Below are 16,603 nucleotides of genomic sequence, written 5' to 3' on the forward strand. Positions count from 1 at the left end.
CGTGTGCGTTTTCTCACCTCCTAGCGTTACATTGCCGTGTAGAAAACGCCCCTGGTAGATCAGCCTCAGAATGTTGGGACTGCTGACCTGCTCTTCCTCCCAATCTGAAAGAAAAAGGCAGAGAAAGATGGAGAGAGAGTGAGTTAAAAAAAGAAAACAACATGGAGAAAGAGGCTTCATATATTCCCTCTTTACTGCCCTCCTCTTCTTTGTCTTCTTGCACCTCGTCATCACAAGGTTCATCCTCTACATCATTCTCTTCATCTAATTTTCCACCTTCTCTGTGTCATACTCCTCTCACCTGTCTCCCATGCAACATCATCATCATCATCATCATCATCATCACCATTAAACTGCATACACAGGGTATCTGCAGGTTTCAGAACCCTAACCCTAACCCTAAATTTAAGACCTTTTTAAGATCTTTTTAATGCTTCCTGGAATTGAATTTAAGACCAATTTAAAAACCAAAATAAAGAAACAAAGCCAGCAAAACAAGCCCATTCCCGACTGAACACAGCTAATTAATGTTCTTAAACATTTAAGGATAATAGGCAGTATAAGTATAAGAGAGGTTTATATGTGTGCTTTGTAGGATCCGTTACACAAGAGCGAGAGAGAGACCTGAAGAGAGAAAGGCTGAGAGCAAAAGAAGAACATGAGATGAGACTCGGGAAGAGCCAAAGACAAAAGAGAGGGTATTACACGGGAGAGAGAACAGAACAGAGGGAGGAGTTACGAGGCGGCAGAGTCTGGCCACCAGATGTGTGTCTCTCCCACTACAGTAGAAGGTGCTGGTGCTGAGCGGCGGCTCCGGGTCTTCCAAGGTTCAGATCTGCCGTCTAGGAGGAACACAGGGTGCTTCCTCGACTGACTGGACTGAAAGGAAATTGACCCCAAGTGCAGGAGGCTAATCGCATCGAGGAGAGCCTGGATGTCTATTGTACCGGTAGAATTCATCATCCTGTTTATTATGTACTGTGGGCTGCGCCTACAGGGTGTCTATGCTCTTCCCCGACCTGCAACATTTATTACAATGTGTTATCGAGTTGCCGCACATCCACCGCAGCAGATGGAACTTTCTTCAAAGAACACGTGGGAAAAAGCTGCAGTCTGCTCACACGCATTCAAGCTGGCATAAGGTCAGCGGCACAATAACATCAAATGAGTGCTAGCAGTGAAGTAGAGGTAGTTGAGGAGGTGGGTGTTTTACAGAGGGGAGGTGGCTGCACTGAGATCCCACAATCCTGTATGATGTGATCTCAGCTCTCTGGCTCCCTACTTGACTGACTTCATCTCTTCCATGGAGAATGCAGTAATGTTAGATCACCTGGCTTGCTATTTACATTTGCAACAAACTTTTTAGCAAACGTACCTCATAGCATATTACATACGTACAAAGCAGCTCTGCTTATGCAACAATGTGATTTATTATAAAATGCCAGAATATGTGTGTGTGTATGTGTATGTATTTTAGGGTAAATGAGTGCATTTGCCAACTCCCAAGGTAAATCTGGTAAATGTGTACATATCCCAGTTAATGTGAGTGGAAAACACTCACAGTAGCCCGAGGCTCTCTCCCCCTGCTGACTGTATATCTGTACCATAATGACTGCGTATTGTGCTACTGTCAAATGATAGAGTTCTGCACCTGAGGGTCTTTTGACGACTTCAGTCAGATTAGGAAATCGAAAAGTATTTGTTGCAGTACAGATATATTAACAGGTTATTGGCTTCATGGAGTTATGTTACGGTAGAGTCTTTAAAATCACATTTAAAGAATATAACTAAGAGCCAAGTATGTTTTGCGCATCCACATCCACATCTGTTTACACATGGATGAAAGTAGTGCAGGCTAGTGCATTCGCTACTGGACTAAAATACAAAATCAATCAGGCATCAATTACATGGCTGAACGTCATCTACGTTGAACACACAGACCATCAACACAGCAGCTTCTGATCTGCCTTCCAACAGTTAAGAGGCACACATGCCAATGCGCACCAGTTTGGCAAAAGAATAATTGGCTTCAGATGTGCTCCATCCTAACTCCGTCCAATGGGGCATGCAGGACAATTAAGCAAACACAGGGTCTGCCTTTGCCAATTTTCTGATCTAAGGTTACATGAATGAATATGCCGCACCTCACAGATCTCACTCTCTACTACAGAAGCCAATTTGAGTTAATTTGGCCACATGGTACATCGTACCCATAACAAAACAGTGACAGGACTGTGAGAGAGCCTTGCACTGCTGTGACACATGTACAAATGTGTACAAATGTACACATTTATGAGATTTACCAAGGGAAATGTGTACATTTATCAACCTGTTGGTGGTAGAGCAGTCCATTAGAACTAGTTGCAACAAAGTGAATTAATTTGCACACAAGAAGAGGTTCATGAGAATTGTGTGAACACTCACAAATTACGTGACGTGATGTGAATTAATTTGCATACAAGAAGAGGATTATGCGAATAGTGTGAATATTCACAAATTAACTGTGAAGATTCACAATTTAAGTCAAATTTTCACAATAGTACAATTTTCACTTCCTTTTGTTACACAGATATTGCTCAATAAAGAACAGACATGCCCTGTAGAGGATGATTTTTTGTGTGATAGCACTCAGGCAGAGAACATTAAGTGAGTCACAGAGTCTGAGTGACCTGATTGATTTTATTCTCCAAGTACAATAAATGTAAAGGAATTTGTCTCTGTGACATATGGACATACTTGCACACATGGTACAGGGACAACAGGGCCTCGCATTAAGTGCACTACATAATACACTCTTCATTGCACCACTGGATATAATTACCGCTACTTCTTTATCACTGCCATTACCAGTAAAAATGGCTGTGGTTGTTAACAAAGCTACTCACCCATCGGCCAGTTGTCGTAGACGTGTTTGGCGATGTCTGCTGCCGAGTCGTTAGGAGAGAAGAGGAATTCTTTTGTCTTCCCGCTGACTAAAATGAGCCGCAGATTAATCTGCAACACAGACAAACACACACAGACACAAACACAGAGGATATGTCATTATGGGAAACACATTGATGGACACATCAAATACCACATTACACAAACAACTGTCGCGCTCATCACATTCAAATATTGTAAATCTAGGAACACACTGAGGTGCAAGTTTGGCAATTTAGTAGGAAACAGCAATTTCAATTTTTATGCATGTTAGACAATAAAAGTTGATACGTAGAGCTGGTTGTGAGAATGTCACACCACAGAGACTGAGAAGGATGTTAGGACCCTGCAGAGATCGTGTTAAGTGAAGGGCTTCCTTCCGCAGGATCACCCCCATCTGTCTCTCTCACTTCCTCTTTATTTTTTCCCTTATCCCTCCATCTCTCTGTTTCTTTGTCTTTGGTTTCCACTTCTGTCGCTCTCTGGCAATTTCTCACCTTCTCATCTTTACAACTCACAAGCCGGTTTCTATTTTTGCCTCCCTCTCATCATATCCGTCTAGAGATAAAACTATATGTGTAACTGTTTGCAAATATACTGTATGTATATTTGACATACTTGAGGAAGACGTCTGAGATTAAAAAGTATGTTTTCTCAGTAAAATGTTTTAACTGTAAGGAAGAAAGACAGTGTGCAGTGGTTTCTTTGCACGTTTTGTCAACTACCTCATCTTCTCCTGCACCTTTCGCTTACAATACTCAAAGGACCTACTGCTTTTGCTAATTGCACTTTTTTCTGTTCCTGTTTAATTTCCTGGAACTGGGCACACTCTCATATCTCAGTAATAGACAGGCTGGCAGACATAAGGTATACTCAGATTGTTAGTTTGTGTGAACGAGACTCGAGTGTCTTTGGAATTTCGACAGAAACATACTTGGCTGTTGCTGCGTAAAACAAACCACAAACTACGAAGAGTTAGTCATTTTGGATTGCTGACATTAAAAACTTTAGCCTTTACTAGCCTTGCCATCTGTCTTAAATAACTAATTCCTGTTATTTTGCCGCTGGTATTCAGTGGTGACAGCCAAGTGTGATATTAATATGAATAATACTATGATACTTTATTGACCCAATAAGGAAGTCCTCTGATCCCTTTCCCCCCCTCCACAGGGAGGTCAGAGGTCAGGGTCAGATACAGGACAGCGCCCCCTGGAGCTGGGTGGGATTCAGTGTCTTGCTCCAGGACACTTCAGCAGGGCACAGTGAATAGGGGACAGTTCCCCTATTCACTGTGCTACCCTCCTGTCCTAAAATGCTTCTGTCAACACTTTAAACATACCAACAAACAGAAAGACAAATTCATCGTTTACATTTGATTCACAAACAACATCTCACATCGGTGTCTTTTGCCGGGCATCTCCACATAGAGGTGGAGAGGTGGATAAACACAGAGATGCGGTGCCTAGCAACCCATTTCTGTGTTTATCTATATTGCCTTTAAATCACCCAAAAACAGCTGAGTGAATATGGAGGTGAATTAAAAATAGCGTGCTGTTTAGCATTTAAAACCAGTATTTGCATATCCCATCACAAAGTGTTGCCTGGCATTATAATGCAGAACAGAGGTTATTCCAAGCTTATCTCTTAACTGCCCTGATGTGTGTTTAACAGCGGTATGCCTTTAAGAGTCAGAGCAAAGGTCTGTCTGGTGTGTGTTTGCTTTTGTGTACAGTATGTGTGTGTGTGTGTGTGTGTGTGTAGCTGGCGTTGCGCGCATGGCACAGGCACGTGTGTGTCATTGTTCCTAGTGCGTTCCCATGTGCCTAACGTCTGTTGGCCCTCGACATTACACCACCCCCACCCACCCCGACCCTACTCCTCCGAGCGACACACAAACATATACGCACACACACACACACACTCACACACACACACACACACACACAGGCGGCTGCAGTGATGTAACCGAGCTAACACCAACGGATTGAAACAGAGATCTCTCTAAGCACGTTATCAAATCAGCTTATAGTTCTAAGCATGGGAGAGCCACACACAGACACACTCACACACACATATACACAACAACGCATACACCTACACATGCACACACACCTAGTGATATTCATACATCAGCATCGACCCCACACACTCTCTCAAATACAGTACATAGTATAGAGTGAGATAAAGCAGCTCATGAAAGATCAGATGTACCGCGAGCTTTTTTTAGAAGCGTACACAGACACAGAAACAGAAACACTGTATACAAACACATGCAGGCAAATAGTGAGGCACACACATGCACATTAATGTTTCTGGACAGACACACAAACAAACAAATGTGGAGAAATGTACACATTTACCAGATTTACCTTGGGAAATGTGTACATTTATCGACCCATTGACGATAGAGCAGTCCATGAGAACTAGTTGAATAAATGAATTCTCCCCCCACATGACGAGATGTTAATCAATTTGCATACAAGAAGAGGATTATGGGAATTGTGGGAATCTTCATAAATTAACAGTGAAGATTCACAGTTTAAGTCAAATGTTCACAATAATACAACTTTTACTTAAATATTGTTCAGTAAAGAACAGACATGATTTGTAGGAGATGATTTTGTGACCCCTGATGAAGTCTGATAGCATGTCACATAAATGTACACTCACCGAGCATTTTATTAGGAACACCTGTACACCTGCTTATTCATGCAATTATCCATTCAGCCAATCATGGGGCAGCAGTACAATGAATAAGATCATGTCGATACAGGTCAGCAGCTTCAGTTAATGTTCACATCAAGCATCAGAATGGGGAACAAATGTGATCTCAGTGACTTTGACCGTGGCACGGTTGTCGGTGCCAGACGGGCTGCTTTGAGTATTTCTGAAACTGCTGATCTCCTGGGATTTTCACACACAACAGTCTTTAGAGTTTACACAGAATGGTGCGAAAAACAAAAAACATCCAGTGAGCGGCAGTTCTGCAGACGGAAACGCCTTCGTCAGAGGAGAATGGCCAGACTGGTTGGAGCTGACAGAAAGGCTTCAGTAACTCAGATAACCTCTTTACAACTGTGGTGAGCAGAAAAGCATCTCAGAATGCACAACACGTCAAACCTAGAGGCGGATGTCACTTTGGTAGCCGGTTGACATTGAGCTGAAAGCTGATACCTACCCAGTATTAGTATGGTGTTCCTAATAAAGTGCTCGGTGAGTGTATGTGGACTGACACACAAACACGCACACACACGCATTCGCACTGTACAGTGTCAGCTGGTAACATATGACACTGTCGCTACTACTGCTACACATGCACGCACACATGTACATCACACACACACACACACACACACACACATACACTGTTGTCTGTTGCCCACAGCAACTTCTGACACTTCATTCGTTAAACTGACATAAATGATAAACAACATTAAATTTTAACGAAGAGGTGCTTCTTCCTGCTCTATCTTGTCTGCATACCTGTAACTGTGTCAAGTCTGCTGCCATCTGAGCAGCATGTGTGTTATGCTTTACAGCTATCAACAGCTTACCTGTCATCTCACACTATGAGCTGCTTTACGATCTGGAATTAAACCGCAGAATGTTTGCAACCTATTGACAGGCTGGGAGATTTAAGTGATCGCATCTGCTGTCACAGCTTTTTTTTTTTTTTTTTTTTTTTAATGTACACCCACAAGCAAAAATAAATAATGGGGAATGTGATAGAGAATGACTCAGAATGATATACATGAAGAGAGAAATGATGACTGGGGAAGGGAGAGAAGGAGAGACACGCAGAGAAAGCCCTTGTCCTTAAGGAAAGCCTGGCTCCCTCTTCCTGGTTGAACACCTGGTCGTTACCATGGTGTCACCATGACAACAGCCAGTGGTGGGTGGCTTAACCTGACAACACCTACAAAACGCAACATCCCCCTCCCCACCCCCCCACCCCCCCAACCCCATCCACCGCATCTTCCACTGTATCCCTTTATATTCTCTTCGCTCCTTGCAGCACTCTCTGCATCCCCTCCCTCTCTCTCTCTCTTTCAGTTTTTCTCTCTCTCTCCATCCACTCCTGCTCTCTCTCCCGCTCTGTCAATCTCCCGCTCTGCACAATATGCAGTGTAGGAAAGAATGTGCAAGCCTAGAATAACAGCACAACTACATCTAGCTTTAATTAGACGAGGTAAACCCAGCCTTTCTCCTCTTATCATCACCTTGCCCAACTTCTGGTCTCCTTGTATTTGCCTCTCTCTCTCTCTCTGTCTATCTCTCTGTCCTCCTTTGCACTCTCTGTCCTTACGCCTGTAAGGACAGACCTTCCTCTTTTCCTGCATCTTCCTCTTATTCTTGTCTCTACGGGTGGACTTTTGCTGCCTATTATTCATGTATTTCTTCATTTCTCCCTCTATTCAGGTTTTTTCTTCACTGAGGTAAGGTCTTAGCTCTCTCTTGCTCTTTTTCTCTCTCTCTCCCCCCTCTCCCCGACTCTCTCCCCCCTCTCCCCTCTCTCCCCGAGGGTCACTGTGCCTTCTCCCTGTCTCTTCTACAGAGGGACTAGTAATGAGGTTTCACAGCCAGCTCAGGGAAGTCTATTCAATTAATCTATTCTCTATAAACAAATGCAACAGCTCCGGGGATGGGAGAGGAGCACACGCACACACAAACACATACACATATGCAAGCAAACATGCACTTCCTCAAGCACACACACACACACACACACACACAGAGCACGTCCCAGCTTCTAACCTGATTCGCTCTGAACTCACGGAGTAAACTTTAGTCTGAGATCAGCTCTAAGAAGCCTAGACCAGTTTGAATGGCTTGTGGAGAATTGGAAGCAACAACATAGTGAATATGCCTCTTCCCCAATGTGATTTCTCAAGGACAGATTATTCTCTGACTGCACTGCATCACGGCTTTGCAAGAGAGGATGTGAAAGTGTCTCTGTCTGAGCTATGGTAATGTGTAACAGGATGTTGGAACTTGCTGGTGCAGTAGCCATTATTCTTGGCTACTTCTGAAAAACCCTGTCAAACAAACAGGCTACTTGTGCGTGGAGCAGTTGTGATACGACTCCCTGCTTGCCAAGCCTCCAGACCAGACATTTAGACATACTCTGAACTACAACAATGTAAGCCTGCTGCTTAGCGCTGCTAGTCATGGTGTAAACACGTGAAGCAAGCAAGCACTCCTTGGCTAAACACTGTTTGTACACATCACACGGTGGAGAATGGGATACCCAGTGCCACCTATAATTATTCTACATGAGTACCACTCTGAAATGCGCCTCAAGGCAATCCCTAATGTGTGTGTGTGAATGTGTGTGTGTGTTTGTGTACATTTCTCGTGTTTGTGTGTGTATGTGTGTGTGCATAAGTGCATTAAAGAGTATTGCTGCTCTTTAGACCCTCTCAAGCAGTCAACAAATTACAGAGTAGGAAGCCTTCCTGTGGGAATATATTAGAGCAGCCTCATACATAGTCTACACAGTAAGGTTAGCTGCTACTGTCAATATGGAAGTCTGGCTCCATGAATGAATATTAAGCGAGGAGGTGGGTGATTGGCAAGACTGTGGTCTGTTTTAAACAGATGTAGGCTGGATCCAGCAGCCTGCCTGCTCTGACTTGCCCGTTACATCCAGAGCAAATCCTAGGCAAAACTCAACTATAAACTCAGAGCACTCAGTTTTCAGACTACAAATCCCACATGAATTATCAATAGCTGCTTTCATTGATATTTACTTGCAGGCACTTTCATTTTGGCACTGCCTTCTGACTGTCAATAACTGCACGTGAATGTAGGCAGCTACACAGTAAGAGAGATATAAGCTGTGGCGCTGCTTGTTGGCTGGCTTGTGAATAAATTTTGTGAAGAAATAGAGCTGCCAGAAAACACACTTGTTTACTGATTTATTCAAAACAGACCTTAGTGAGCTTACAAACCGCAGTCACAAAAAGAACGACTGCAACTATTAAGCCACAAATAGCTTGCTAATGTCTTTGCTAATTAGGAAGTATTGGGGTTTTTTTATAATTAAAATACAGCAAGGTTATTCTTGAAAAGGGTTTGACCATAGATGATGGAACTGCATGTCGAATGGGCGCAGCAACATCAGAAGCACCTGTGGCCTCACTTCACCTCCACAGAGCCCATAGGAAAATCAGCTCTTTTAATTGAGCAAATAGCCTAGTTTTGAGTTCATCACATATGATACAATATTGCAAAATATTGTAATATTGTTTCTTCTTTTGTGCACGTTTCTTCACTTGCGCACAAAGGACTCAAGTGAAAAGTACCAGCGTTTTCCTTTAAGAGTGTATGTTCAGTAGCCCATGTGTTTTGTGTGACTAGCTAAAAAGGAGTTTCAGCTGCACTGGGGTTTATATTAAGCTACGTTCTAGCATAGTTTGTATGTGTGTGTGTATGTTTGTGTGTGTTTGTGTGTGTGTGTGTGTGTGTGTGTGTGTGTGTGTGTGTTTATTACTGAATGACTACAGTTCAGGCCAAAATGTAAGTGGTAATAATCTGGCAGGTCACCTGTTATTGACTCCGGTGTTCCTGTATTTAGCTCTTATCCTGGATGGCAGACTGGCAGACTCATCCGCACAGATAAGGGAAAGAAATACTGTGAGACTTATCATCATTTCTAGCAAGCGCAGTAACATTCATCATAAGGGTAACGCAATAAAGGCATAAGACTTCCATTTTGGGAGTCAAGGAATAGTTCGGAGGAAAAAGAGCACATTTTGTAGGCTATCCAAATATAGCTTTGCTGTCAAGGCACATACCCATACATGCACAGCCCAAACATCTGCCTCACTATATAGTCTGGTAACAGACGTAACAGACCTTTCCACTGTAGTTAACATCTAGAAATAAACAGTAGGACCTTGACCTAGCTGCACTCAGCCTATCATTAACCACCTTCACAGGGCGCTTATCGATAATGGCTTGTGCGTCATGGTGTGTTTTTGACCCACTTACAAATAGCATGTATTACAGGCAACGGGTATTACGCTAGGACATTACATTAGCAACCTGTTGTCCAGGTGAAAGCTATGATCCCCGACTGATTTCCCCTTTTCAGTCCATTTCATTCATGAATGAGAGGGGAGGAAACAGGCTGAAGAGGGATTTTTAAGCCTTTGGGCAATTCAGACATTAATTGTGCAAAGTATAGATAATAGGCTAAATCAAACAAACAGACAGAGAGGCGGAGAGTGAAGATGTTACCAACAGGTGCCTGACTGTGAGAGCAAGCAAAGCCACTGTTCCCCGCGTTTTGATCTTTAAATAAATAGTCTTTTTCACTGTTATACAACGGGAAGCTTCAGCCAAGCAGTCTGACTGGTCAAAGATGCGTTCCAGCAGCCCTGATAATTCATATAGTCATGCTCGATCGGTTGCTATGCCAACTCTTGTGGTAACCAGGGAGCTAGTTAGTCATCTTTCTTGTTTTCTGCCGTCTGTTTTGTTATTCTGTAGGCTATGTACACCATGTGGGAAAGCTTTCAGACAGTACTCATGTGTTAATAACCATTGCATAAAAGCCATAATACTATAATAATACAGGGTGTTCTTTACTGTGATAGCAGGCTCTTCAGTGGTGCTGAAAGAACGTCCTCTAAGATATCATTGCCATAATCATTGCTATGATCAATTAGGTTTTGAGTTGAACTGAAACCACACATAATCTTGCTGTTTTGTGTGCGAGATTAATAAAAGAACATCTGCACATTTGCGGTTGAGAAAGTTTTGCAACCTCTCATGAGCCATGCTTCAGTAGAGTTCACATTTGAGCTTGTTAACCCACTCAGGCAGCCAATGGCACTCACAAACCTAACTTAGTCCAGTGACGCATGAGGCGATGAATGAAAGAAGACACCAGCAAAGAAATTCATTTTGAACAGAATGTCCTCGAAGAAGACAGCAGTGTTGTTTTTTTCTTGTTCAGGAAAAAGCAGGTACGCTCTGTTCATCTAATGCGCTCGCTACATTAGCCTGCTGCACCCGGTGGTGACCCAACAACTGTTTCCGACATAGCAGATTTTCCATGACCCTATCTTGCTCAGTTTTTAAGCTAGAGAGATTACTCAAATGAAACCAAAGATTTTAGAGATTCCACAGCTACCAGCCGTGTTGTGATAACTGACCAGGAAATGGGGAAAGTTAGAAAGCTGATTTTTTTTTTTCTAGCAATCAAAATAGAAATCTGTATTTCTGAAAATGTACTGGTGCTCTTGGGGACAACTCGGAGGAGCAGATGACAGTTGCAGGTAAAAGACAGGTAAGAGGTAGAACACCATTAAAACTAGTGGGATGACTCGACTGAAACTTGATCATATGTTGTACTTGGTGCAGAGTTCCAGAGGAAAGTTCAGAAATAGAAGTCTGATTATTTTCTCTCTCCAGATCTTTGTACTGATTTATTATTAATCTCTTTAGACACAGAATTGATTCAGAGGGGTAATGGAGAGGTAGATGACTTGCTAACACGCAAGTAGGACCCACACTATGTAGCTTAACAAATATTTAATAGAGATAGTTTGCTGAAAACACACAAACTGCACCAGGATTCCAGCCTTCCAGTTTAAAGTTCAGCGACAGAAGTGATAACTCAGCATGGACAGCTTGTTACGACTGCAAAAAAACATATTCTCTGAAGCATATTATGGATTTGACCCTATATAGAGTTTAGTTTACTTATTTTGATAATGCTAAGATTGACATGTTTCATAAAGCAGTTCACCTTGACAGCATTTGTACATTTGTACGAGGTTTCTGCATTTCACAGTTCCTTTTACAAAGGCTGATGCTGTAGCTGATACTTTTGACATAATGACTACAAGGTTAAGTGCAGAATGTCAGCTTTAATTTGAGGGTAATTTAGTTGTATCAAATGAATAGGTATCAAACTACCGCCCTTTCTTTAACATCAGAGTGTTGTGTCAAACGGTGTTCTTGGACAGATTGAGATTATATTAGTAAATACAAACTATCCTATGCAAGGAAAAATGATTCATGTGTAATGACATCTAGCAAACCATATTGTTGGGCTTTCTTTCCAGTCAATTTGCTTTTCAGTGCCTCTCCATGAGGATTCAGCCATAACCCAACTTACAACTACTACCAGGCTTTAAATGACTCAGTGGCAGAGTGGCACAATAGTGTGCTTGTATATTTTATTTGAGTGGTTAAATCTGCTACTTCTGGAGCCATACATGTGCCGCTGCTGGGATCAAATCCCAGCTGAATTTTCTTCTGAGTTTCCTTTTCTCTGTAAAAGGTGAGTGGACTGCTAACTCTCCTTTTAAAAAAAAAAGGATGGACTTGAATAACTTACTCCCTATTGGACTATATTTGGATATAAGGTGGAGTAGTGTGTGAGAGTCAACACTACAGAACTTATCAGATAAGTTTCTGGAAGATCATGCTTCATACTTGCTGTGGCGCAGCTAAAATGGCTACATTCGAATTGTAATAACTTTGTCATACCAGTGTTTCTTCATCAAACATTCTATGGCAGCCATCTTAAATTGTACACGGCAAAGAGACCCTCCGCACACAGCACTTTTGCAAAAGACTGAATTTATTATTGAGGTTAAATGATTCAGACAATGAAAGGTTATTTTTAAGGTTTAAGGTGTGAGGAGATTTGACAAGAGGTCAAACCATAACTTCACAGTCTATTCAAGAGCACAGTATGTGGGAAGTTTCTTTTCAGAGTATGACTTTGAGGCTTTTGTGCACCCAGAAGTTTGCTGGGCTTGCAGAGGACTCTGCTATGACACCAGCCATATTGCCATTCAGGAATGTTAGCCTGAAAGACCCTATCCGTTTTAGGTTCTGCGGTAGGTAAGCACAGCCGTTCAGCCTTTCAACCATCGTTATTCCTCTGCTGAAGTTCTCACCCTGGATTCTGGAGAAAGGAGAAAACCAGCAACACAAAACACTCTTCCTTTCCCCTGCTCTCACCACCATCAGTCATGTGTCTGTTCACTCTATTCATCAATCAGTCATCTCTCAATTGCCCCATCAAACCTCAAACCCCATATCTTTCTACAAGTCCTCGTCCTCTTGTACTTGACATTCAAAAAGACCTATCCTTTGATACGTTTACTTCCTCTTCACAGCGAGAATCCACTCGCTCCTGCTCCCCGTTTCTCCCTCCTCCTCCTTCCCGTCACATGAATGATCGGCTGTTTCCCGTGTTCCAGCAGGCACTGCAGCGCTCATCGCTGCACCTGACAGCTCCCTGCTCTCCGTCCTCTCTCTTCATCATTCTCTCCCCCCCCCATTTACGCACAGATAACCCTTTAATCCATCAGTTGTTCCTCCTCTCTCCAGAAAGAGGTAGAGCCCCCTTTCATGCTGTCATTTCTCCTCTCAGTCTCTTCTCTGAAAAAATTCACCTCTTTTAACTCACAAACACACACACACACACACACACACACACACACACACACACAAAATTGTGCATGCACACACACCCAGGGCTGCATTCCTCTCTTGACAGATGCCAGGTAGATGCCTTTGATCACACGTTCTTGCTATCCTTTCCTCTCCATGATCAGTGCTGTCATAAGAAGTTGACGCAGGTTTACTACGCATGGCTGCCTCCCCTCTCTCTCTCTCTCTCTTTCTTTCCACACTTCAAATGGCTGTTCAACACCCCTGGGCCAAATGAATTAACATGCTAAGCGTGAGCGCTGCCAAAACTGAGCGGAACTACATTATCCATCAGCAGTCCACACACCCACGGTCACTGATGGGACAGTGTGTGGAAGCAGAGAGATCAAAGGGATCTTTATCAAACATTAATTTGTGTCACTAAAGAACGTGAAAGGTGCAATGGGACTGTGTTTCTCAGATGGTGCAGGAGTCGATGTTAATACCTTGCACCACTAGCTATCCTGCAGGGAACAGTATCGGTGAAGAGTTCTAGGTTCGAGCCCAGCTAAATATTTACACATGAGCATGTTTATCAGCTGTCGCCACCTTGGCTCCCTTCATTTGAAAAGTGTGTCATAAAAAAGTCTTACTATTTCAATGCTACTTTGGCAAACTAGCTGCCAACTATATGTAGATTGATGTTGCTCTGCAACTTGGAGTCACTTTTATAACAAACCAGAAGACTACTAAAATCACAGTAGAACCATGTGTATATCAACTAGTGGATGTGGACACTAATTTCCGTTTCCGTAGTTGTTGTATGTGAAGGGTAAACTACTGTATTTACGCCTGGATTCAGTGGTGCCATAATGCATCTGTGACTCCCTCCTAAAGACTGCTACCTGTCTTCAGTGCATCTTGGGAGCATTTACACCTCTATTTATATCCTGATAAAAATCTGTGCAGATACAATCTGGGTGCCCAGGATGCTTGTTAATAAGAAAGGTGTCAAGGGGCTGACGTCTTTACCTGACCGCGGTCCAACAAGAGCCAGTAGACTCGTGGAGAAACACAGCGTGTATGAATGCAACAATCTTGACTTTTGGTTGTTGCCAGGCATGAACGTTAACTTGAAATTAATTCTACTATCTTGACTTTTGAGGACACAACAATCCACCACACCACACATGTTCTTCACCTTGCTGTTAACTGTAAACACACAGGAGAAAATTTGGTAGGGACATTCACAAACAGGTTTGCAAATGCACACACATACACACATACACACACACAAACACACACACACACACACACACACACACAGTCAAAGTAATCAAGCCTGATTGCACGTACTGCCACACTGATTGCAGAAATCTCAAACTCAAGAAAGAACGCAGTTGCCACGCTCAGCCCCCAGTAAATGAATTTCCCCAAATTAATTAGGTTGTCTGATTAACAAAACAATTAATAACAAAATAATTCCAATTCCCAACATCATTTATACATTGGACCTGGTCTTGGACCCTGTGTGACTGTCGGACTGACTTGAGACCAGTGTCTGGCAGCACCTCGACTCTTCCCTGTCACTTGTCTATGGAATGAACGTCAGAGCTTTTTATATCATTACAGAGTCAACACAGGAACTAAAGTTAATGACTTTATGAGACATGAGATCTGCCTCACAGATGACACTTTACAAATGACTGGAGGAAATGAGAGAAAGACGGAGGCATGTCTGCATGTCTGTGTGTGCATGTGTGTGTGCAAGTGCACTCACAAATGCAGTGCGTATGTGTTCAGAAACAAAGCGAGAAAGAATGTCACTTAATAGAACAGGATGACAGTGTCACTTGAATATTTCCATTGGTTTCTCTAGTGAAGTTTTCCAGTGTCTATAAGCTCACCATCTGTAACAGTTTAAGGGCTGAAGGCAGCGCTGTGCTTTCCACATCAGACCTCGGCTAGGGAAGGCTGCGCTCTCCTCATCACCAGACAGAGAGCAGAACTCCAATAAATATTTTCAGGGAGAGAAATTAAACATGAAAGAGGTGTGCAGATGAAAACACACCAAGAGATAGAGTGAGGTGTGGCAAGAAAGCAAGAAAGAAAGACAGAAAGACAGAAAGACAGAAAGACAGAAAGACAGAAAGACAGAAAGAAAACTCAGTAGAGAGTTTTGCAATCAGTAGAAAGAGGGATTGAACGGTAAGAGACCACAACAGAGAGAAAGATTGACGGAGCAAAATGTCCTGTATCAGACAGCAGTGAAGTGCTGATGCTGTAGAGACGCCATGATAGTGATGACGAGGTCCGATGCTATAGGAGGACAGAAGAAACGCTGACACTTCTAGAGACGAGCCCGGGGGATTGAGGAAGGGAACAGAGAGAGAATCAGAGAGGACTTTAAGAGGGAACAATGAAGGTCAGAGCGAGGCAGCGAGAAGAGGAAGCGTGAGGGTGAAGAAGGGGAAGAAATGTCACTTTGTCCTTTCGGTCATCCACCAATCGTGTGGTGTTGAATCACCTACTACATTCACACACGTGTGCACACGCATGCACATGCACACACGCACTCACGCGCACACACACACACACTCACACACACAGTGCCTGCTGGGTGTTTGCTGAGGCTCTGCTTTTGAAGCTGTCGAGCGAGACGTGAAATTGCCCTCGTATGCTTCAATCGATTCTCTTCTCATCCCTCTGTCAGCGTCTAGACTATCTGTCCCTCCCTCCCAGTGAAAGACAAGAGAAGAAATGAGATAGAGAATGAAGTAACGGGATGGCGCACGGTTCCACAGTGAAACAACCATGTACCTATGGTTGTAATACCACCAGATGAGCTATAATAATAGTAACAATGCAATACGTTATTGATCCAGATAGTGAAAATCTCTTTTCGCTTGCCCCGCTCCACAGGGAGGTCAAAGTGTACGGTCAGCTTGGCAGCAGCCCCCCTGGAGCTTATAGGGGTTCGGTGTCTTGCTCAAGGACACGTCAGCAGGGCAGATGTTTGTCGACATGGGGGCTTGAACCCACATGCTTCGGTTGAAGGCTAATCTCCCTGCTCACTTCAACACTCTGCAGCCCCAGCGACAGACTGCCTGAAACCCTGATGCCCATAAAGTCTTTTTCTTTTTCTCTGGATATGCAGGTAACAGTTGTACTTGCACCATGGAGATTTGTAATTTACCCAAACATCTATGATGGGAGGTGTCTATTTGATAACCCCAATCCTTACTTTGGTGCTCACTTAAGTTTAATAGCACAATAGATAGTT

At 43.1% G+C, this 16,603-nt stretch overlaps 1 protein-coding gene across 1 annotated transcript in view; it reads right to left on the reverse strand.

The window, feature by feature from the left end:
- Nucleotides 1–11,197, reverse strand: part of ubl3a (ubiquitin-like 3a) — a gene marked incomplete at its 5' end in the record, with an annotated part of 15,118 nt that extends 3,921 nt beyond the window's left edge. Inside the window, 3 exons of the mRNA XM_071533486.1 lie at nt 18–104; nt 2,886–2,994; nt 11,180–11,197. Of these exons, the coding sequence (XP_071389587.1) occupies nt 18–104; nt 2,886–2,994; nt 11,180–11,197 (214 nt within the window). The remainder of the gene's footprint in view (nt 1–17; nt 105–2,885; nt 2,995–11,179) is intronic.
- Between the last annotated feature and the right edge of the window lie 5,406 nt (nt 11,198–16,603).

Source organism: Centroberyx affinis, unplaced genomic scaffold (assembly GCF_046629955.1).
Source record: "Centroberyx affinis isolate AG114_WGS23_722 - 3 ecotype Tasmania unplaced genomic scaffold, CSIRO-AGI_Caff_v1 ptg002372l_1, whole genome shotgun sequence".
In the NCBI taxonomy this organism is placed as follows: Eukaryota; Metazoa; Chordata; class Actinopteri; order Beryciformes; family Berycidae; genus Centroberyx; species Centroberyx affinis.